The 24,586-nt window shown below is 39.8% G+C and overlaps 1 protein-coding gene across 4 annotated transcripts in view; it reads left to right on the top strand.

The window, feature by feature from the left end:
- ralgapa2 (Ral GTPase activating protein catalytic subunit alpha 2) overlaps window positions 1–24,586 on the top strand; it is a 564,036-nt gene that overhangs the window by 134,310 nt on the left and 405,140 nt on the right. For all 4 annotated transcript variants that reach the window (XM_060831798.1, XM_060831795.1, XM_060831796.1 and 1 more), the window contains exons 8-10: window positions 2,372–2,510; window positions 7,148–7,347; window positions 8,508–8,738. In XM_060831798.1, the coding sequence (XP_060687781.1) occupies window positions 2,372–2,510; window positions 7,148–7,347; window positions 8,508–8,738 (570 nt within the window). The remainder of the gene's footprint in view (window positions 1–2,371; window positions 2,511–7,147; window positions 7,348–8,507; window positions 8,739–24,586) is intronic.

Raw genomic sequence — 24,586 nt, 5'->3', positions numbered from 1 at the left:
GGGAGAGAGAGCTAGATGTTAAAGTCTCCCCAGAGGCATGGAAAGGTATTTGGGAAAACGCAAGAAAGATATGCATTTTTAATAGGACTCGCGCTTTACAATTGAAGATTCTCCACAGGGTCCACTTGCCTCCGGACCGTTTGTCAAAACTTAAACCATTGGTATCTTCAACTTGTCCCAAGTGCAAGGTCTGTACGGTCACTCTTACCCATTGTCTCTGGTCTTATGGTAGGCTTCAAACATTCTGGAATGCTGTGGCGGGTGCAATGGGGAGGATTTTGAATGTAAGGATGGAGAAGGACCCGATTTCTCCTCTTCTGGGCCTCCCCAGTGTGTTCCCTGCAGGGGCACATAAGAAAAACCTTTTCAATATCCTCACTTTTTGCACAGGAAAGAATATCTTGCTTGGTGGGGTATCCAATACCCCCCCACCCCCCGGCCTTTTAGGCTGGCAGAAGATTGTAATGGAGCATATTCCCTTGGATTTGTTTCACAAGTATAGTACGCCCAAAACTGAGAATTTTTTACAGACTTGGCAGCCCTTCTTGGAATACATGGAGACGGATTTATTTACCACACTAACCAGGGCGTTTATACAGCTGTAATGATTGCGTTTTACGAGTCCAATATCCAGGCAGGAACAACTGTGAACATATGAGTGTCTTGTTTGGCGGAGTTGAGTTATTACTATTTATTAATTTGCTGATTAATATTTATTTATTTTAATAGTTTTTAAATTCTATATTTTTTCCATAAATATATTTGTACATGAGGGTAGGTTGGGTTCTTTTTACTTGTTTTTTGTACTATTTTGAATTGTATTGTTTTGTATTTGTAATAGTAAAAAATCTGTGCGACAATTTATGATTGAGGAAATATTTGTTTATTAAATAAATTTATAAACTAGAGTGCGACGTTGAATGAAAAATAGTGTATTCTGCAAAAATCAAGGAGATTATATGGTCCATAGGAAACAAGCAAAGATAATATGACATGCTCCAATCGCAATTGTAGATTTGGAAGATTAGGGTGGCACAGTGGTTAGCACTGCTGCCTCACAGCGCCAGAGATCCGGGTTCAATTCCCGCCTCAGGCGACTATGTGGAGTTTGCACATTCTCCCCCTCTCTGCGTGGGTTTCCTCCGGGTGCTCCGGTTTCCTCCCACAGTCCAAAAATGTGTGCAGGTTAGGTGAATTGGCCATCCTAAATTGCCTGTTGTGTTAGGTGAAGGGGTAAATATAGGGGAATGGGTCTGGGTGGGTTGCGCTTTGATGGACCGATGTGGACTTGTTGGGCCAAAGGGCCTGTTTCCACCCTGCAAGTAATGTAAGTAATTAGAATGGCTAGAAGCTAAGCTATTACTTAGATATGCTGTGCCTCAATCATACAGTATTTGTTCTGGGCAAGTGCTTGTGCATTCATGTCTGCTCTACTCTACTGGACCGTTTTCACATCCCAGAATCTCAGACAGATGTGGTGCATCGTCATTAATGGTATAGTTGTTTAGCCTCAGTGTGCTTTGTTGACCACTTGTGGTACGCGGGACTTTTGAAAAGTTGAAAGCAATTGTATTGTTTAAATGCTTCCTTTTGAAAGGAGGCTTGAAGGAGTAGCTAGTAGTTCTATCCTGAATAAGAGTGAATGTTCGTACCCGTGGTGAATTTTCAAGGTTCATTTATATAACATTCTCTAGATGATGACCCAGTAGTGCATGTTATTTGCAAGCACGTGAGTTAATTTTCTCCCAAATCACTGGAGTGATGGACAGTGATTCCTGGAAGGCACGTGCCAGCTGTGAATTTTGAGGTCACCCGCTGTTGATTTTCAAACCCAGTATCTCCACAGTTTTGCATTTTATTTCATGTTCATTTTAGATTGTGACACATATTGCTGAAAACAATAAAAATTGTAACAGAAGAAGAAGTGTTGCATAATGATATCAGTATATTTGAAAATCTTATTTTGACATTTTACATGCATGGTAAAGTTGTTGCAAAGCAGATTGGTACACGTTTGTTATTCAAGGTATGTGAGCTTTGCTGGCAGGACCAGCATTTATTTCCCATTATTAGTCGCACTTCAGAAGGTAGTGGTAAACTGAATTAGATGCACTGAATGGAAGTTAAGTTTCTTCTCAGAAGATGAATATGACATGATGATCATGGAATCTTTTTGATGTTTGTGACAGTTTGACATCTTACATGGTTAGCAACTTACTGTGTTAAGGATCTAAAAAGGGAGAAAAGACAAATTAGAAGAATGAATAAGTCTCTTGTGTTTAAATATACATTTCACAGACATTACTTGGAATATTTCATTTTTATTAATTATCTAGTTTTATTGAATTAATGTTTTGCTTTAAATTTTAAGGCTGCAAGTTTAGAATGGAAGAATAAAGAAAAACAAGAAAGTGGCTTCAAGTTTCTTTTTGCCTTATTTAAGAAGTACTACCTTTCCCATTTATTTCCATCCTTCACAAAATTTACCAACCTTTACAATCCTGTACTTGGTGAGTAAAACATTCTGCTAAAAACTTAACCATTTAATTATGCATAAAGAAATACTGGATTTAATCTAATACTAACCTGATCAAGCAGAACATGCCACCAACTTTTGTCTCAGTGTTTGACTAAACATGAGTAGTAGTAGACTTTATTTATCTACTGATTTGAGTCCAAATACCTTTTGACACCGAATCTTGTACTCAGTATTGCAAATGCTGTAATAGCTTCTGTTGCTTAGGGCAAACATCATTGTGTAGCCTGAAATAATTGGAGCTTAAAAATGTGTTGCTGGAAAAGCGCAGCAGGTCAGGCCGGAGAGGGGGTGGGGGCAGAGAGGTCGGGGCGAAGATTGCAGCTCAAGAATACGGTGCTGAGTCTAAGGGTTGGGATGAGAAAAAGTGGGAGAAGGGGAAATGAGAAAGCTGGAGAAATCTGCATTCATCCTGTGTGGTTGGAGGGTTCCTAGGTGGAAGATGAGGTGCTCTTCCTCCAGGCGTTGTGTTGCCATGGTCTGGCGATGGAGGAGGCGAAGAACCTGCATGTTGTTGGCGGAGTGGGAGGGGGAGTTAAAGTGTTCAGCCACGGGGCGTTTGGGTTGGTTGGTGTGGGTGTCCCAGAGGTGTTCTCTGAAATGTTGCGCAAGTAGGCGGCCTGACTCCCCAATGTATAGGAGGCCACATCGGGTGCAGTGGATGCAGGAAATGATGTGTGTGGAGGTGCAGGTGAATTTCTGACGAATATGGAAGGATCCCTTGGGGCCTTGGAGGGAAGAGAGGGGGGAGGTGTGGGCGCAAGTTTTGCATTTCTTGCGGTTGCAGGGTAAGGTGCCGGGAGTGGAGGTTGGGTTGGTGGTGGGGGGGGTGTGTGGATTTGACGAGGGAGTCGCGGAGGGAGTGGTCTTTCCGGAACGCTGATAGGGGTGAGGAGGGAAACATATCCTTGGTGGTGAGGTCTGTTTGGAGGTGGCGGAAATGATGAAGGATGATGCGATGTATCTGGAAGTTGGTTGGGTGGTAGGTGAGGACCAGTGGGGTTCTGTCCTGGTGGCAATTGGAGGGATGAAGTTCAAGGGCAGAGGAGCGGGAAGTGGAGGACATGTGGTGGAGAGCATCGTCAACCACGTCTGAGGGGAAATTGCGGTCTTTGAAGAAGGAGGCCATCTGGGTTGTTCGGTATTGGAATTGGCAAAGGTGAAGGAATTGGCAATATGGGACGGTGTTTTTATAGGGGGCAGGGTGGGAGGAGGTGTAATCTAGGTAGCTGTGGGAGTCAGTCGGTTTATAGTAAACGTCTGTGTTGAGTCGGTCGTCCGAGAGAAATGGAGAGGTCTAGGAAGGGGAGGGAGGAGTCTGAGATGGTCCAGGTCTATAAACTGACTGACTCCCACAGCTACCTAGATTACACCTCCTCCCACCCTGCCCCCCGTAAAAACGCTATCCCATATTCCCAATTCCTTCGCCTTCGCCGCATCTGCTCCCAGGAGGACCAATTACAACACCGAACAACCCAGATGGCCTGCTTCTTCAAAGACCGCAATTTCCCCTCAGACGTGGTTGACGATGCTCTGCATCGCATCTCCTCCACTTCCCGCTCCTCCGCCCCTCCAATTGCCACCAGGACAGAACCCCACTGGTCCTCACCCACTAACCTCCAGATACATCGTATCATCCTTCGTCATTTCCGCCACCTCCAAACAGACCCTACCACCAAGGATATATTTCCCTCCCCACCCGTATCAGCGTTCCGGAAAGACCACTCCCTCCGCGACTCCCTCATCAGATCCACACCCCTCACCAACCCAACCTCCACTCTCGGCCCCTTTCCAACCGCAAGAAATGCAAAACTTGCATCCACCCTCTCCCCTCACTTCCCTCCAAGGCCTCAAGGGATCCTTCCATATCCATCAGAACTTCACCTGCACCTCCACACACGTCATTTACTGCATCTGCTGCACCCGATGTGGCCTCCTATACATTGGGGAGATAGGCCGCCTACTTTCGGAACGTTCAGAGAACACTTCTGGGACACCCGCACCAACCAACCCAACCGCCCTGTGGCTGAACACTTTAACTCCGCATCCCACTCCGCCAAGGACATGCAGGTCCTTGGCCTCCTCCAATGCCAGACCATGGCAACACGACGCCTGGAGGAAGAGCGCCTCATCTTCCGCCTAGGAACCCTCCAACCACACAGGATGAATGCAGATTTCTCCAGCTTTCTCATTTCCCCTTCTCCCACTTTTTATCAGTCCCAACCCTCAGAATCAGCACCGCCTTCTTGACCTGCAATCTTCTTCCCGACCTCTCCGCCTCCACCCCCTCTCCGGCTTATCACCCTCACCTTAACCTCCTTCCACCTATTGTATTCCCCATGCCCCTCCCCTAAATCCCTCCTCCCTACCTTTTATCTTAGCCTGCTTGGCACACCCTCCTCATTCCAAAGTAGGGCTTATGCCCGAAATATCGATTCTCCTGTGCCTTTGATGCTGCCTGACCTGCTGCGCTTTTCCAGTCACACATTTTTAAGCTCTGATCTCCAGCATCTGCAGTCCTCACTTTCTCCTAGGTGAGATAATTGGAGTGCCTGCAGAGAGCACTGTCACTGAGTGAGCACATTCTCCAATTAAATGTTTGATAGATTAATTCCATCATTTTTGGTGCCCACTGCAAACTCAGTTTCTACCACATCATCCATTCCTTTTGCTAGCAACGTCTTGATATAAAACAGCTGGTTATCAAAAGTGGTGTCATATGTGAGGCTGAGTTGTGCTTCACACTGCATCTGCTTATTTCCACTGTGCAACTTCACTTGATTTGCATCCTAACTATCCTTTCAAATGGGTAAAAACAATGACTGCAGATGCTCGAAACCAGATTCTGGAGTAGTGATGCTGGAAAAGCACAGCAGTTCAGATAGCATCTGAGGAGCAGGAAAATCGATGTTTCGGACTCTATCCTTTATAAACGTAATATTATCTCTGCAGCTCCTGTGCTAATTCATTCCTATCCTGTTCACCCATCACCACTTTGCTCTCTGACTAGCATTGACTACTGATTAATCAACAGGTCATTTTCAAAATGCTATTCTTTTTTGTTTTTAAAAACTTCCATGGCCTCACTATGTCCTATCATTAAAATTTCCTTAAATTCTTCAACCCTCTGAGATACCTGCACTCCTCTCTTTCTGGGCAAAAGTGAGGACTGCAGATGCTGGAAACCAGCTTTTGCCCGAAATGTTGATTTTTCTGCTCCTCGGATGCTGCCCGCCCTGCTGTGCTTTTCCAGCACCACTCTGATCTAAACTCTGGTTTCCCGATCTGCAGTCCTCACTTTTGCCAAGTTCATGAAAGCTGCCAACATAGTTGTATACAGACATAGGATGAAAGTTGTTTCGTTTTCCCAATGTGAGCTTTTCATCCATGATGTCAGGGAATAGTGTGTCCTCGAATTCCATGTAGATTACACTAATGTATCAGCACGAAAGTGATAAAAATTTTATTGCTGCAAAAAAGTTTAGCCAGTTAGGTGTATCCATGAAAATTCCAAGGAAGATTTATCAGAAGTGAGCATGCACGTGTTAAGCTTACTCCACTCTGTTCTATTGCCACTAACAATGTCAAGTAACTTTTAAAAACAAAATCACATCAGGATCCATTATAGCAAATAGCAAAATGGTGAACTTACATAGATGTAATATTATAAGGTTTTTATTCTAGTTTGATCATGATTGATTGAAAGAATTATATGGTGACTGATCTTGGCTCTTCATATTTGCTGCAGGTTAAATCTTTGTTATAAATAGTGTCAGTAATTGTTCACTGGTTGTAAAACTGAAAAACTTTGTGGAACTGTTATGGACGAGACAAAACCCCTTCAAAATGTACTACAGAGATAGTCTAGATCCTAATTTTTTCTTAGTTTACAGCTAATTGTAAGGCGTTGTGCTTCAGATGCAATTCAATTGGTCAAATTACCAGGTTTGAAATAAAACACACTTCAAACCTGTACTAGAATTAATATAGAGACAAAATAAAAATAAAAGAATTAGCTCTTAATTGTAACTATTGAAATGCTTGACAAAGTTTTTATGTAAACTGTTACTAATCAACTGCCCCAATATAGTCACATCTCACAAACACACTCTCAGCAAAGACAATTTCAGTAAAATAGATTGTCTGACATGCAATTCTAGCAGCAGGAAGAGAACTCCAGTTTTTAGCTGTAATAGAGAGGAATAAGAGCTTCCTCACCCAGCTTCAAGACCCCAGCAACTGCCAATGAAGACTAAAGCTAAAACAAAGAAGTCCTGGTTCTGTGGGAGCTTGACTCCACCCAAACAGGCTGCTTTTATTCTAACTTTAAAAAACCCACGGCCTTTCAAGCAGTTTACTTTATTGGCTTTGGAGCAGGCTGCTTGACACCTGTCTCAACCTTTCTCAATTTAAAAAAAGGGACAAAAACACCTCCTTAAAGCCATAGTATCATCACAAAACAAACATGTTTCAAATAGTGAGTTGTCTCAACAATTTGTAGAACAATATGTTATATTAAAACTTAGAAATACCTTGTTTTGATTTTATTGTTTTAAACTTGATAAAAATGGAAGGTTCAGAAGTATGATGCTTTTTATGTATCTTAACCAGAAATTCCTCAGATGAGACCAAAGCCACTATATATCAATGTAACACGAAATAATGAAAGCATTTACAGTACAAGGGACCAGTACTTGGCAGCTCGGGTGGCATTTATTAAGTGGCTTGTGACCTTCTTTCTGGAAAAGAAGTACACTGCCACAAATCAAAACACTAAGAATGGTGGAGAGATGCTACCTAAAATTATCCAGGTACGTTTGGATGGTTTGATAACTTAAGAAATATAGCAATGTTTAAATACTTTAATTCTAGTTGTAACCATGAAACTGCTAATGCCTGGTTACCTTGAGCACTGCACATATTGAACAAAGTGCAGTGATGTTGCTTCCACTATCCTGTAAAGACTCAGTTGGCAGACATTTAAAATTGCTCAGCCAATATCACGACCCAATCCTACAGTTTTCTGTTTTAATCTGATCTTTGGATAAGGTAATATAACTGTCTGACTGAACTTGATAGGTTTCTTCCTTAATTATCAAAGAACCAGTAATATGTTTAATTTTACTTTGCTTGTTTAACCAGAAATGAAAGAATTTCTAACCCATGTTCTCCCTTGACTCGTGACCTCCGCATGACCAAATTTGAGACTTTTCAGCTACTTGAAGTGAGCAACTAAGTGAATGAACGTTTTGGCATACAAATTTTGCTTCAAAACTTGATTTTGAAATAGTGTTTAAAATTTGACGTAAATGCAATATTTTCTTGTTTCGTAAATATATCTTTTTTTAAAAACAATGAGTTATTTTGGGAAGCGATTCTTGAATTCGGATCTGCTAGATTTACAATCATCGGTGCAGGAAATTAATCTGCCAAATTTTTAAGATGGCAAAAGTTCACTATTATCAGTTAGAGCACAGCTACAGAAAGAAATGCATTTTCTTTTTGTAGGAGCACCCATCTATACAAATTATATTTGTTCCCTGCCAAGCATCTCTGACAGCAAATAGTTTTGCGCTGGATTGAGAAGTTTGGCTTTGTTGGTTCATTAAATGAAGAACAATACATATAGGTGGCATTTTGTAAAATGCAATTGACGTTGGCTGTTTCACCCATGATTAACTGTATTTAGCAGGAGATCATGTTCATAATCTAATGTGAAATTTCATTTATGCTTGAAATTTCCTTGGAGAATGAGCTTAATTATCTGTCTACTGCCTGAGACAGAATTCAAAAATGCTGGACTACATCTCTCTATTACATTCAAAAATACTTGATATAAATTTAAATTGCATTGACATTGACAGTGCCTGGGTGTGATATCAATAATTAGCAGGACAAAAGTTTTCATGTGAGGCAAATAGATGCATTTCTTAAATTTCTGTATTTTAAACATTTCTTCTTGGCTGAGCAGTCAGTGACTGCAAACCCATCAACTCAGGAGAAAGCCACTGAATCGGAAGCAAGTGGGGCCTCTGAGCAGGATCGATCTCACTCCAATAGCAGCACTCTATCTGAAAGAAGACTCAGCACCTCCAGCCTCTGCAGCATTGAAGAAGAATATCAGCCAGTCTATGAGATGGTTCAGAGAGTTCTCTTTTCCTCTCAAGCTAATGTGAATTTTATCAATGAAGTGTTTCACCAGGTTAGTGCATGATTAAAAAAAAAATTCTGATCTATTGTACGCAATGCCTTCAACGCAAAATACAATCTACTGAACAAAAATTATAAACTTTCACTATGATTAAAACTCTTCTCAAAGTTGTTTGTAAAGCATCAGATGTTGTGAAGGGTGATGTAGCCATGATAACCAGAGTGCCTTAACTTTCTCAACTATGGCGTTTTTGATATATTTCAGCAGAGACATTTGATTTGATACCTTTTCTGTTACATTTTTCAATAAAGGCTAGCCATAGAGTCATTCAGCATGGATACTGACCCTTCAGTCCAATCAGTCCATGCCAATCATAATTGGCAGTGGAAGTGCAGGTTCGGATTAGAACAAGTCAGCATGGATTTAGTAAGGGGAGGTCATGCCTGACAAACCTTTTGGAATTCTTTGTTACTTCTGTTTGAAGAGGTAACAAGTAGGTTAGACCAGGGAAATCCAGTGGATGTTATCTATCTAGATTTCGAAAAGGCCTTTGATAAGGTCCCTCACAGGAGACTGCTGAGTAAGGTGAGATCCCATGGTGTTTGAAGTGAGGTACTGGCATGGAGTGGGGATTGGCTGTCTGACTGAAGGCAGAGAGTTAGGATAAAAGGTTCTTTTTCAGAATGTAGGCTGGTGACAAGTAGTGTCCCACAGGGTTCAATGTTGGAGCCGCAGCTGTTCACTTTATATATTAATGATCTGGATGAAGGGACTGGGGGCTTTCTGGCAAAGTTCGCCAGTGATACAAAGTTAGGTGGATAGGCAGGTAATACTGAGGAGGTGGGGAGGCTACAGAAAGATTTAGACAGTTTAGGAGAGTCGTCCAGGAAATGGGTGATGAAATTCAACGTGAGCAAGTGCGAGGTCTTGCACTTTGGAGCGAAGAATACAGGCATGGGCTATTTTCTAAACAGTGAAAAAATTAATAAAGCCAAAGTACAAAGGGATCTGGGAGTGCTAGTCCAGGATTCTCTAAAGATTGACTTACAGGTTGAGTCTGTGATTAAGAAAGCAAATGTAATGTTGTCATTTATCTCAAGAGGATTGGAATATAAAAACAGCGACGTGCTTCTGAGACTTTATAAAGCTCTAGTTAGGCCCCATTTAGAATACTGTGTCAAATTTTCGGTCCCACACCTCAGGAAGAACATACTGGCACTGGAGCGTGTCCAGTGGAGATTCACGCAGATGATCCCTGGAATGGTAGGCTTAACATATGGTGAATGGCTAAGGATCCTGGGATTGTATTCATTAGAGTTTAGAAGATTGAGAGAACATCTAATAGAAACTTACAAGATAATATATGGCTTAGAAAGGGTGGAGCTGGGAATTTGTTTCCGTAAGATGGAGAGACTTGGACACGTGGGCACATCCTTAGAATTAGAGCGGGTCAATTTAGAATGGAAATAAGGAGACATTTCTTCAGCCAAAGAGTGATGGGCCTGTGGAATTCATTACCACGGAGCGCATTGGAGGCTGGGACATCAAATGTCTTCAAGGCAGAGACTGATAATTCCTTGTGAGATCAAGAATTTAAGGGCTATGGGAGAGTGCGGGTAAGTGGAATTGAAATGCCCATCAGCCATGATGAAATGGTGGAGTGTACTCGATGGGTCAAATGGCCTAACTTCCACTCCTATGTCTTATGGTTTTATAATCCCAAACTACACTAGTCCCACCAGCCTGCACTTGACCCATATCCCTCCTAACATTTCTTATTTGTGTACTTATCCAAATGTATTTTAAACATTGTAACTGTGCCTGCATCCACTACTTACGCCAGCTGCTCATTCCACACTCTGACCACACTGTTTTTTATTAAAAAAAGTTGCATCTCATGGCATTTTAAAATCTTTCTCCTCTCACCTTACAAAATATGCCCCTATCTTGAAATTTCCCAACCTGGAGAAAAAGACACCTGCCATTCACCTTATCTGTACTCATGATTTTATAAACCTCCAGAAGGTCACCCCTCAACCTCCTATACTTCATTGGAGAAAAAAAGTCCCAGTCTGTCCTTATCACTCAAACCCTCCATTTCTGGCCACATATGGGTAAATCTTTTCTGAACCCTCTCCAGCTTAATAATATCCTTCCTATAACAGGACGACCAGGACTGGATAAAGTACTCCAAGAGCGGACTCACCAACATGCGGTACAACCTCAGCATGACTTTCCAACTCCTTTACTCAAAGGGCTGAGCAATGAAGGCAAATGTGCTAAGCGTCGTCTTAACCACCGTGTCTTTTTGTGACTCAAACTTCAAAGAATTACGAGTCACAATAATTTTTTTGATTTACTGAACCCCTAGGTGTCTCTGTCCACAACACCATCCAGGGCCCTACCATTATTTTTAAAAGTCCTGCCCTTGTTCTCACATTTATCCGAATTAAATTCCATCTGCCACTCCTCAGCCCAGTGATCAAGATCGCTTTGTAATCTTAGATAACCTCAGCTGACTGTCCACCTTACCACCAATTTTGGTGTCATCTGCAAACTTACTAACAATGCCTTCTATATTCTCATGTAAATCATTTATATAAATAACAGAGGTGGATAAAGCACTGGGGTTAAAATAGATTGTGACAACTGATTGTACTTAATTCTTGACTAACCGAAATTAGTTAACTTGATGCATTGATTATATAGAAAATATTTTTAACGTCATAATATACTGCCGTGCACCTTTACTTTCTTTTCTTGAAGAGCTATACAGTTTTTTTTTTGACATTGAAATGAACTCTTTTATACAGCCATGAAAGCTAACAACAAAATGAACCTGTAAGGGATTGATATCCAATTTTTGCCAGTTCCTTTATATATAATGTCATATCATTGATAATTTAACTCCATAAAATGAATAAACCACTTTCACTTAAAAGTTGTTTCATATAAAAAAAAATGCTTATTAAGTATTCATTTAATGTATCCTTATGTGTGAATAATGAAAACTTAGGTTGTGAATCATACTTTACATTTTTTTTTCTAAGGGTGTGACAAAGTTCTTCCCAGCCGATGATGGACTTAATGAAGTGTAATTATTTTTGCAATGTAGGAAGCACATAGCACCCAATTTAGAGTAAGGGTTGATAAGCTGCAAAAATGCCATTTTGTAATTATGGAGACCCAGTATTCCGGGGATCACGTATTCGAGGGGCCTACACAACTGGAAACATCAATTCAAATGTCTAAAGATATCTTAGAATTTTGAGGTTGGAGGAGGTTACAGAAGTAGGCATGGTGAGGGCATGGAGAAAATGGATTGGAATTTTCAAATCAAGAGGATAGTTGGCTGGGAGCCAATGGAGCAAGCACTGGAATGGTAGAGGGATGGGACTTGCTGCAAGCTGAGATGTGGGCTATTGCGATTTGGATGACTTCAGTTTGCAAAAGATAGAATATGAGAGACCAGGTAGTAGTGTGTGGAATAGGATAATCTGAACGTAATGAAATCCCAAATGCAACTTTTCAGCAGTAGATGAGTTGAGGCAGGGAAGAAGTTGGAGTGTTAAGGACGTGAAAATAAATGGTCTAGTGATAACACTAGTGAGAGCTTGGAACCTTATGTCTGGATTAAATATGACACCAAGGTTGCTTGCAAACTGGTTCAATTTCAGACTGCTGCTTGGGAAAAGGTTGGAATCTGTTGCAAGGAAATGCAGTTTGAAGAAGAATGCTTTTAGCCTTTCAGAGATTTAAACAGGAGTATTACATTCAGATTTAAATGCTTTCAATTGTATTGAATTGTTTCATAAATACTGTGTGTTATAACAGATTATAGGCAGATCTGGAAGTTTATAAACTGAGCTCTATTGCTATTGTCGAGCAGTTTGAAAAAACAAATTGAATTGATTAGTAATAAAGATTTCATTAGGTACAGAACAACCTCGATTATCTGACTGAGATGGGTGGGAGGATTTTGTTCGGATAACTGATAACATTTTTACGGGACCTTGAGATCTTGTTCGGATAATCCGAAATTCGGATAATTAACGTTCGGATAACAGAGGTTGTTCTGTATTTGCCAAGATGTTTATTTGGAGTTTGTTATGGAAAGAAGAGCATGAATTGGATTTAAATTGTAAAGGAGAGCATGAAGGCTTGTGGAAATTATTCAGGTGTAACCAAAATAGTGTCAACCTCACGTGAACATAAGTCAAAATGACGATTAGTATGATAAGGTTGCATATGTATGGAAGCTTAATTGCTTGTGGATAAAAGCTTGGTTTGTATTTTGTGTTTGAGAGATTTAGATGCTGTGAAATAGAAAATGAGGCATTCTCTGTCAGTGTCTATATCAAACAATTTTGGATTATCAATCGGAGTAAATGCAAGTTGAAACATTATCTCAATTCTTAGAAAGTAACCCTTTACAAAAGCCTAATCTCTCCATTTCTGGCCACATTCTTGCAAGGTAATATTTATTTCTCATCCATCTTTGCCCAGTGGTCATATAAAGATGGGATGTTGCGTGGTACTGGAATCAAATTAGACCATAATATTTTTTGGAGGTTTTGTAGTGACATGTTCCCATTGCAAGTAGCTTGATAAACCGGTGGATTTTTAGAACAGTTGTATATGTTTCATGGTCATTTTTCTTTGTACTGGTATTCGTTCACAAATTGATTTTTTTTTTGTGTTCAATATGTTTTATGATTTGAAAACGTGACCTTGCTAGTCCAGTATCTTAACCACTAGCCATACTTGCTGTAAGCAAATTATTTTACAAATATATCTTGCTCAAAGTGCATTGTAAATAAAATATGCATTATGTTTTGAAGATTCAGTTCCGAATACTGATTGAATTCAATCAGCGTAATAAATTATGCAGACTTCTGCATAAACTTGATAAATAATGAAAGAGTTTTTTCATGTGTCTTTAATTCAATGCAGTTAGAGCTGAAATAAGTTCATTTATTTATTTCAATGTTATTTTTATCAAATTGTTTGCTTTAATCTGTGAATATAGAATGTTATTCTTTATGACCATAGAACTACTAGTTTGTGAATAACGTTATGCTTACAGGCCAAAATTGAACAGAGTAAATAAAATTATTCAAGATTCATTTGCTTTATCATAGGATACTGATTTTATTTTGATTTGACATTCTTTTCTAAGAGAAGAATAACTTGGCACAGAGAGGATGTTCAATTTGTAATTCGTAAGGTAAAAATAATATTTGAGAAGCTTCAAAAATCTCATTTGCTTGGTAGCAACTACTCTGTTTATATGGATCGTTGTTGTGTTATGGTTTTCAGTAAATGCTTTTGCAGGTTGAAGCCCATGAGAAATTAAAATACTCCAAGTTTGAGTTTCAAGACTGTCTTACACTTAGAGACTGACTTGTCCTTTGTTCAGTTAGTTTATTAATTTCCAGTCTGAGATAGTGCATTGCAGTTAAATAAATAATTATCTCTTTGGGTGAGATAATTGACATAATCACATTTGTGTAATCTTCTATAAATATTTAAGTTAGGTGATATAATAACTGAATTGGGAAAGATTAGAAGAATTGAACTGTTGTAAAATGGACATATCAGATTCCCTACAACAAAAACAGAAGTTGCTGGAAAAGCTCAGCAGGTCTGGCAGCATCTGTAAAGAATAATCAAAGTTAACATTTCGGGTCTGGTGACCCTTCCTCTGAACTGGAGGAAATTCAAAGGAAGGGTCACCGGACCTGAAACGTTAACTTTGATTTCTGTTCTCTGCCAGATCTGCTGAGCTTTTTTGGTTCACAGCATCCGCAGTTCTTTTGGTTTTTATTCAGATTCCCTGTACCCTGATATTTATGAAGTAACACTATTGGGTAGATGTATTCAAAAGAACACAGGATGCGGGTCTTTTCTCAGAGCAAACTCTATTGGCATGATAAGTAATATGTAATGTTTTGTCAAGTACTATGTTGACATGCCTGAAATGGAGTCGATAATTCTTGTGAAGCTCTGTATTCAGCATGGCTTTGAATTGTGCTGACTGCAGAAGCAAGACTGGGTTTTTCTGCAACACACTTAATAGGATGATAATATTTTATGCCACTCGAGGGCATTTCCATATTCCTACAACTTTGTAAAGCAACTTTGCTTGTTAGGACTGCATCAAACCTTTTAGCACTGGAAACATTATATTGACTTATTCAGTTCTGTCTGAACGTCATAATTGTGGAGTTGTTACCAATGCAAGGAAAGTAACCATATTGAGAGTGGTTTCTTCAATTTCAAAAAAGGATACCTTTTTAGGTATCCAGTAAGTCAGCATTCTCTTTAGCACAGCCTTAAAGCACATTCAATCATGGAATTTTCAAAGAACTGTCAGGCAGCGATATCAGTGATAAAAACCGTTGAGTGAAATGATGGAGAAGAGAAGCTTAATTGTGTTCAGCATACTTAATTAAGAACTTATTTTACTGTGATGACGTGCACCTGTTTGTAATGATCTGATGTTTGTATTTCCGGGGAAGTCATACATACGATAGAGGTCTTATGGTGCAGAAGGTAGTCTCTCTTTGCAAGAAGTTCTAGCTTTGAATCCGATTATGGGATTTGATGGCCATGGAAGGTGCATTCATTACATGATCAAACAGGTTACCCACTGCAAATCGTTCAATTGTGCCTATGGGAAATTCTCTTGGTCATGCAATGCTGATGGAAAGTGCAACCTTTCAAGCCTTTGTTGACAGACTAGTGATTTGTTCCAGGAAAATCTATATTGAAATAAAGAGAACCAAATGATTGATTTGCTTCATGCTCCAGTAGGTGTGAGAATCAATTTCTAAGTTATGTACTTAGTGCTACTTCCTAGGTAAGGTGCAAGTAGCTAAAATAATATGCATCAAGAATTTTGAAATGTTAAGGACCAATGCTGAAACATTGCAGTGAGTATAGTGGTTTTTTTCAGACTTAGACCAAGATTGAGAGTGCTGCAAGTTAGGTAAATTCTTCCAAATCCATTTTTACTGACCAGATAGGGAGCTGGTCTGATGAAATATTATAACACTATCCCTTTCATTAGATTTCCTGAGACATGACATGAATCATTCACCTAGAACATCTCTTGGCAGAATTATTAAAATAGATCACTTGTGATGAACAAAATAAGAATTTTCCAGAGTTAAACTCTCTGATTTGTTAATCAGTCATTAGTAAGTTTGCAAGTGATACCAAAATTAGTGGTGTCATAGATGGTGAAGAAGGTTATATCAGAGTACAATGGGATCTTGGTCAGATGTCCCAAGGGGTAACAAATGGAATTTAATTTAGGTAAATATGAGGTGTTGCATTTTGGTAAGGCAAATTAGAGCAGGACTTAACTTTAATGGTAGGGTGCTGGGGAATGTTGCTGAACAAAGAGACCTTGGGGTTCACAGCTCCTTGAAGGTAGAGTCAAAGGTAGGCAGGGTAGTGAAAACGGCCTTTGATACACTTGCCTTTATTGGCCAGTGCATTGAGTAGACGAGTTGGAATGTCACGTTGTGGATGTACAAGACATTGGTTTGACCATTATTGGAATACTGCAACCCCCTCTGTCAGAAGAATGTTGTTAAACTTGAAAGGGTGCAGAAAAGATTTCCATGGATGTGGTCGTGGTTGGAAGATTACAGGGAGAGGATGAATAGGCTGGGGCTATTTTCCTTGGAGTGTTGGAGGTTAAGAAGTGACCTTATAGAGGTCATGATTTGGAGATGTTTTTTCGGAATCTTTCCTGCTTGCCTGCATTCCTGTAGAAACTTGATGTCTGTGTCGATATGTGCAATCTTCTTGGAGATCCTCTCCACTATCACTGTATTCTCACAGATGAAAGGCTTAACAGACAATCAATTTTTCAATGTATAACTTCAGTTACATCACAATGTAAATTTTTGCTATAAATTCTGTGTTACGATCGAGCCCTCCACAATCACCTGATGAAGGAGCATCGCTCTGAAAGCTAGTGTGCTTCCAATTAAACCTGTTGGACTATAACCTGGTGCTGTGTGATTTTTTAACCTTCTAGAGGGGCATGGATAGGGTGAATTTCTCCAAGGTAGGGGAGTCCAAATCCAGAGGGTGTAGGTTTAAGGTGAGAGGGGAAAGATTCAAAAGGGACCTAAGGAGCAACGTTTTCATGCAGAGGGTGGTGCATTTATGCCAGCAGAAGTGGTGGTGGCTGTTACAGTTAGAACATTTAAAATGTATCTGGATGGGCACATGATTAGGAAAGGTTTAGAGGGATATGAGCCAAATGCTGCCAAATGGGACCAGGTTAATTTAGTCTATCTGATTGGCATGGACAAGTTGGACTGAAAGGTCTGTTTCCGTGCTGCATAACTCTATGACTGTAAGTACCAGCCACAAAGTTTTTTTGTAATTACGAAACCCGTCCTATTTTTTCCAGAGTATTTAGATATTGCATACTTTGTGAGGTGCAGGTTTATATTTTAATAATCTACTCAAGCTACTAGAATTTTACAATTACGCTAGGTCACTGTACCCGTGCGTTTAGATTAGATTAGATTCCCTACAGTGTGGAAACGGGCCCTTCAGCCCAACAAGTCCACACAGACCCTCTGAAGATCAACCCACCCAGCCACGTTCCACTACATTCACCCCTGACTAATACACCTAACACTGCAGGCAATTTAGCATGGCCAGTTCACCTAACCTGCACAACTTTGGACTCTGGGAGGAAACCCATGCAGACACGGGGGAGAACATGCAAACTGCACGCAGACAGTTGCCCGAGACGGGAATTGAACCCGAGTCTCTGGCGCTGTGAGGCAGCAGTGCTAACCACTGACCCACCGTGCCACCCATAAATAAGTAAAAAAAACCATGAAACTCTATTATAGGGCATCTACTTTTTGATCATTCTGTTCAAGGTATTTTGTCCAGGTGAACATGAAATGTAAAAGTAAAGCACTGCAGATGCAGGAAATCTGATATGAAACAAAAGTGCTGGAGACATTTTGGTTTGGCAGAATAAGTAGAAGGAGAAACCAGGTTCATGTTTTAAGTCGAAAATGACCAGTTCAGAAGTGAAGTTAGAAATGTGACAAGGTAATTGCAGCTGTAAAGAGGAAGAGGAGGGAAGAAACAAAAGGGCAAGTCTCCTGAGAGGACGGAAGGGACTAAATTACAAAGATATGATGGAAAAAAAATGTGGTAATAGTTGCAGTACAGGGTTACAGATCTGTTCAGTGTGTTCATGGCAGGCTAATGCACAGCTTATTTGAAAGCAAAATTATGAATAAAACGTTTAAAAGCAGCGCTTAGCTAAAAAAACACAAAATAGGGTATAGGAAATGACTTCAGTGCCTAATTGAAAGGTGACTTGGATGTTCGTGAGCTTGCATTGAACTTGGAATACTGCAGCAAGTCAAGGACAGAAATGTCAGTGAGGAAGCAAGGCAATTAACTTGAAACGTGGAGTTATGCTTCTAAACTGAGTGGAGGTGTTCTGTAAATATTCCTTTAATCTGTAACAAAGCAATTGCAGAGAAGCAGTTAATGTTTTAAGACCAGTGACCCTAGAATGGTAATCTCTGTTTTCACTCCACAGATGGTGCCAGACCTGCTGATTTTCTCCAGCAATTTCTGTTTTTCTTTGTTGCAGATCTCCAGCATCTGCAATTCTTTGTTTTATCATTAATTTAATCCATGTTTGGTCTCCCCATTGTAGATGAGACTGCATAGTGAGAAACAAGTGCGGTGTACTGACTTGAAATAAGTACAAGTAAGCTGCTGATTCACTAAAGGGTACATTTGGGGCCTTGGACAGTTGGGAGAAGTGAAAAAGCAGCTGTTACGTCTTCTATGATTACATGGGACGACGATGAGGTGTTGACCAAGATTGTAGGACAGTGTCTCGTGCTGAGGACGGTCTCTTCAGAATGCTGATTATGGTTGGTTTGGTTGTGGCATCTCCCTGGAGGATATAGAAACGGCACGGGTTGATATTTGGCTGGTGGGATGAAAAGGAATGACAAGTGGAACTCTATTCCAGTTCTGGGAGTGGGGAAAGGGGTGAAAGTGAAAATGTGGGAAATGGCTGAAATATGAAAATTTGCTACAATCATTAATATTCAGGAAGAAATGAAAACATTCTAGAGATTTCCAGGATTCAACATGAAGTTGTGCAACTTGTAGAATCATGAGGACTTGTTTTAAATGAAGGTACGACACCCTCTAGTGGACTAATCATGCTAGTACTGTGCTTGGATACAGTATTTAGAAAATGCTTAAACGTATTATTTCATTTGGCCCATTTTGTCAGCATCGACTCTCCAAATGAGCTTTGTAACTTAGTGCCATTCTCCTGCCTTTCTTTTTCCATGTTCTTGCATCTTATTTATTTGTATAATAATTTTCTAATACCCTATTAAATGCCTCAATTGAAAAATATAACTTGATTAGATTAGATTAGATTACTTAGTGTGGAAACAGGCCCTTCGGCCCAACAAGTCCACACCGACCCGCCGAAGCGCAACCCACCCACTCCCTTACATTTACCCCTTTCCCTAACACTACGGGCAATTTAGCATGGTCAATTCACCTAACCTGCACATCTTTGGACTGTGGGAGGAAACCGGAGCACCCGGAGGAAACCCACGCAGACACGGGGAGAATGTGCAAACTCCACACAGTCAGTCGCCTGAGTCGGGAATTGAACCCAGGTCTCTGGCGCTGTGAGGCAGCAGTGCTAACCACTGTGCCACCATGCCACCCAACACTGTGCCACCATGCCACCCCCACTGTGCCACCATGCCACCCTGAACTATCAGGGTGAACAATCTCGATGAACTTGCAAAAACAGTATCTCCTCATGCAACTATATCCCTTTGACCTTCTTGAATTCAGCAAATGTGAGTTTTCTCTAGTGACTTTTACATGAAACCCTACTCTTGATATGAACATACAAACTAGGAGTACGAGTAATCCATTTGGTCCTTTGAACCTACTTTGCCATTCATTAAGATCATGGCTTATCTGTCTGTGTTTTGAATGCTGCATTTCCATCTATCCCTGATAGCCACTGCCTGACAGGAATCCACCTCTGTCTTAAAAATACCTCATGGTCTGCCTCTACCACCTTTTGAGGCAGAGCGTTCCAAATGTGTTCAACTAGCTGAGAAAAAAAATTTCCTCATCCCTGATCTGAAACAGGGACCCCAAATTTTAAAACAATATTCCTATTTCCAGATAAATCCACAAAATGAGGATCTTTGGCCTTTTCATGCTCAATATATCAAACTTATTCAGGATCTTAAACACACATCTAGTCACCCCTCACTGTTGAAATTGCCTTGCCTATACACCCTAAGTCAACCTAGGTGTTAGTGATATCAATTTAGTCAACCTCCTCCATTGCATTTATATCCTTACTTAAATATCCCTCGTATAATAAAGAATAACGTGCCATTAGGCCTCCTCGATAACATGCTGTATCTGCACATTAACTTGCTGTGACTCATGAACTAGAACGAGAACACCTCCACTTCTCTGCATCACTGAATTGTGTTACAGCATGGGATAAACCTTCCTGCTTAATTTAAAACCAGCAACATAGAAAAGATTTATCCTGCGCAGTAATTATAAAAATTCGAGTGGCCAAGAATTATTTAAAGTAAAAATTAACAACTTTATTTCTTAAAATATAACAGAGAATAATTAACTAACAACTATTTACAATTCCTTTCTGTAACCTATCTTTACCTCCCCTTCCATAATACCAGTCCGATAAACCCCCAATTAAGAATTACAGAAAAATTCAAATTTTAAAACCAACCAGTGGTCAAATCGTCTCTTTATCTTCGTCGGTAGATTGGCTCTCCAGGTCCGTGTTGACGTTTTTCTCTCTGCAAACTCTGGACAGGTATCTCTCAGAGAGTTCTGACTAGCAGTCTACAGCTCTAGGTCTGGTGGCAGTTCTCCTCCTAATTGTTCAATTTTCCTTGGTCTTATACCCCAAAACATCAGATTGTCATTGGCTTTTAAGATTGTCAATATAGTCAATTCAAACTTGATTGGAATTTGTTTTTTTTTGGGGTATAATTTAAACTGATTGGCCTAATTTGAATCTGTTTTGTCATTTTCAGGCAATCAGCTACCCCAGTAACTGGAGCACATTACAGTGTGTCTTATTAAAAACACTTGGTGCTGTCACTGCTAGTTTTTACTTTCTTAAAGGTATATTACAACCACATCTTCATAGCAATTGAGTTGTTCACCATTTAACTAATACTTTTTTTTATTCTTTCTGGTAAAATGAAAAGCTTCACATTTTTCACACGTATACTCCATCCACCTATATTTGCTGACTCAACCCACCTATACTTGCCCGCAACTTCCTTATGTCGTCTTCACAGTGTACCTTCTTGCTTGTTTTAATGTCATCTAGAAATTTTGCTGCCATGCCTTGACTTCACTCACCTAAGTCATTGATGTAAATTGGAAAAAAAAATGAGACCCCAGTACAGAGCCCTCAGGACTTATTACATTCTGCCAAACCAAAACTCATTTTTGCATATTCTGATTTCTGTCAGTTAGCCAGTCTTCTACCCATGGTAACCTGTTGCATTCCCTAAACACAATGAACTTTTACTTTCCAAAATAACATTTGTGGCTTCTAGATGCCTTGTAGAAATGCCTTCAAATGCCTTCTAGAAATCCAAGTATAATATGTTCACAGGCTGTTCTTTATCCTGCATGTTACTCCTTCAAGAACTCGAATAATTTGATTAAGCATGACTTCCCTTTGATAAAATCATGCAGAATCTTCCTAATTACATTGAGTTTTTTTGAAGTGTGATTGATTCCATCACATCTCCCATGGGAGACATCAAGCTAACAGACCTTTTGTTCATTGTTTTCTGCCTCCCTCACTACTTCAATCAATTAAAATATTTGCTCATTTGCAATACATTGGAACCTTTCTTGGATATAGGAGTTTTTGGATAATTAACTTCACTAACAATCTCTTTTGTTCCCTAGAATGAAGTTCGTCTGGACCTGGAGACTTGTCAGTTTACAGCTCCATCAATTTGCTTTGGACTACTTCCTTCCTGATAATAGTTTCACTGAGTTCCCCTCTCTCTTCTAATTTATAGATATTACTGGAATTTTTTTGTACCTTCGGTAGTGAAGACAGCAACAAAATTAGTTTCTCTCACCATTTCCTTCTTTACTAATACATCACTGTTCTCACTTTCTAGAGGACCAGTGCTTGCTTTACTTCTCTTTTACTTAATTACCTGCAGAAACTCTTAGTATCTGTTTTGACATTCCTAGTTTGCTTTGCCCTATAATCTAATTTCTTCCTCCTGATTAACCTTTTGGTCATTCTATCATTCTTCACATTCTGACCAGTCATCTGAACTGCCACTCATCTTTGTGCAGTTATATGCTTTTCCCCTAAGTTTAATTCTCTACCAAACTTCCTAAACTAGTCATAGAAGGTGGATCCTCTGTTTAGAATTTTTCTTCAGAGCAGGAATATGTTTATTCTGAGTACTCTGAAATATTCCGTGAAATGTCTGTCACTGTGTCGCTATTGATCTATCCCCTGAACAAGTGTGCCAGTTCACTACTTCTGACTCTGCTTTCAAGCTTATGTAGTTGGTCAATGGAATCTACTTAGATTCTGCTTATTCCTGAGCGGGGTTTTAAGTTTGGCTCCAGTCGGTTTGAATTAGAGCTTTCCAGGTCCTGGCTCAGAAGTAAATTCATCCCCCCTTTAAAGTGCGAATGTTTACTGGCTTTTTAGGAAGCGCTGTTCCTTTCTCAAAGTCCTCGACAGTCAGTGACCAGACAGTTAAAATTAATGACAGCATTTAAACCAGATATTTTCCTGAACTTTGAAAGCTTACTGTTCAATCTGTCAAATTTTTTGGCAATTAACATACTGGTGTATTAGCGAGTTTTAACATCATCAGTGAGCCTTCGGTGAAGCACTGGTGTTAGTGACCCACTTTCTATTTATGTGTTTAGGTTTCCTTATGTTGATGGTGCAATTTCCCAGGGTAATGTCATTTCCTGTTTTTTTTAGAATGACATTACCACAGGAACTGACATCACCACAGGAAATGACACCACGCACCCAAGGAAATGTAAACACACAAATAGAAAAGGGGTCACAAACATCAGTGCTTCACCATAGGCTCACTGATGTTACCTAGTATGGTGTCAAACTGTCTGAAAATGAACTTTCGAACTCAGCGAGCAAACTTACATCTATATTTGTATGTATTTAGGTTTTTATTATTTTGATATACAAAGCTCTAAGTATTTTTAAATTCAGTTTTTATTCCCTGTTTCAATTAATGTGTCCGATATATACTAGAAGTTACACCTAATGAAGAGTTTAGGATTAGTAATTGAAGGGAGATTTGAAGATCAATTGTTAGACATTTTACATTTAAATTTTAAGTCCCTTTATTGATGGACAGTAACATCTAGATTTTACCTAAGCATAGTTTTTAGTATTTGGAATCTTTACAGAGGTTCCATTCTATCATGTATATTGTTGAAGAACGCATCTTGATTTAACTAGCATTTACTGGATCGTTAGAACTAGTTGTAGTTTTTGGGAAAGAAGCAATAGCAAAACCGTAAAAGAACAGTGTGGATTAGATTAGATTCCCTATAGTATGAGAAGAGACCCTTCAGCCCAATAAATCCACACCGAACCTCTGGAGAGTAACCCACCTGGGCCCATTCCCCTAACTCATATTTACCCCTGACTAATGCACCTAACACTATGGGCAATTTATCATGGCCAATTCACCTGACCTGCACATCTTTGGATTTGGTAGGAAACCGGAGCACAAGGAGAATATACAAACTCCACACAGGCAGTTGCCTGAAGCAGCTATCGAACCTGAGACCCTAGTGCTGTGAGGCAGCAGTGCTAATCACTGCGTCACTATGCTGCCCATAAAATTAAATTGATTTATGGTAGTGTGCAATTATCAGTGTAACGTTTCCATGTTTCTGTGTCCTAACTGGTTGATTTTAAAAATAATACATTTTGGTAATGATTGGTTTCAAATAACTCCCTTTTACATTGTTCATTACCACTCACACTATATGAAAGTAATGACCTGGAACTTGCTGGCTATGAGAATGAACCTGATTAATGATTTCAAAAGGCAATTAGTTAGGTAGTTGAGAGAACCTGCAGGATTACAGAGGTCAAGATAGCTGCTCTTATGGCATGGTGGTAGTGTCCCTACCTCTGAACTAGGAGGCCTGGGTTCAAGTTCTACTCGTTCCAGTGGGCCGTCATAACATATCTGAGCAGTTTGATTAGCAAGTATGTTGGGCCTCAACTAATCACTGTATTCATTAATTGCTTAGATGACCTGATAGAAAGCCACATATCCAAGTGTAGCAGTGATGCAAAGATCAATGATGTTGACAGTAGTGCATATGGAATTCTAAAGTTATATAGAGAGCAAGGCAATGGAACTGGCAATATTGTGGAGAGAACTGGCATAAATATGATGGGCTGAATGGTCACCTATGCTGTAGGCTTTATGACTCTGACTCTATGACATATGAATTTCTCTACTGCCATATCCTCAACAGCAGTGCAAGTTAGACTGGAGTTGAATTGTGCTTTGATTAGTTTGCAGATCTATTAATCTGGCACTAAAAATGCAATGTATTAATAATACAGAAATGTATGATATATTGGAGGCCAGTTCACATTTACTGACTAGGTTATAGCATTTCAGATGTGTATCCCTTAACGGAGGCAGGAGACAAAGCACAGCTTCCCTCTCAGTTGCAGAATGTTGGACATAGCACATACCTATAAGGGTCATTGTATCAAATTCAGGACTTTATCATTATGCTGTCTT

Source organism: Hemiscyllium ocellatum, chromosome 10 (genome assembly GCF_020745735.1).
Source record: "Hemiscyllium ocellatum isolate sHemOce1 chromosome 10, sHemOce1.pat.X.cur, whole genome shotgun sequence".
In the NCBI taxonomy this organism is placed as follows: Eukaryota; Metazoa; Chordata; class Chondrichthyes; order Orectolobiformes; family Hemiscylliidae; genus Hemiscyllium; species Hemiscyllium ocellatum.
This window is presented reverse-complemented; position numbering and strand designations above follow the sequence as displayed.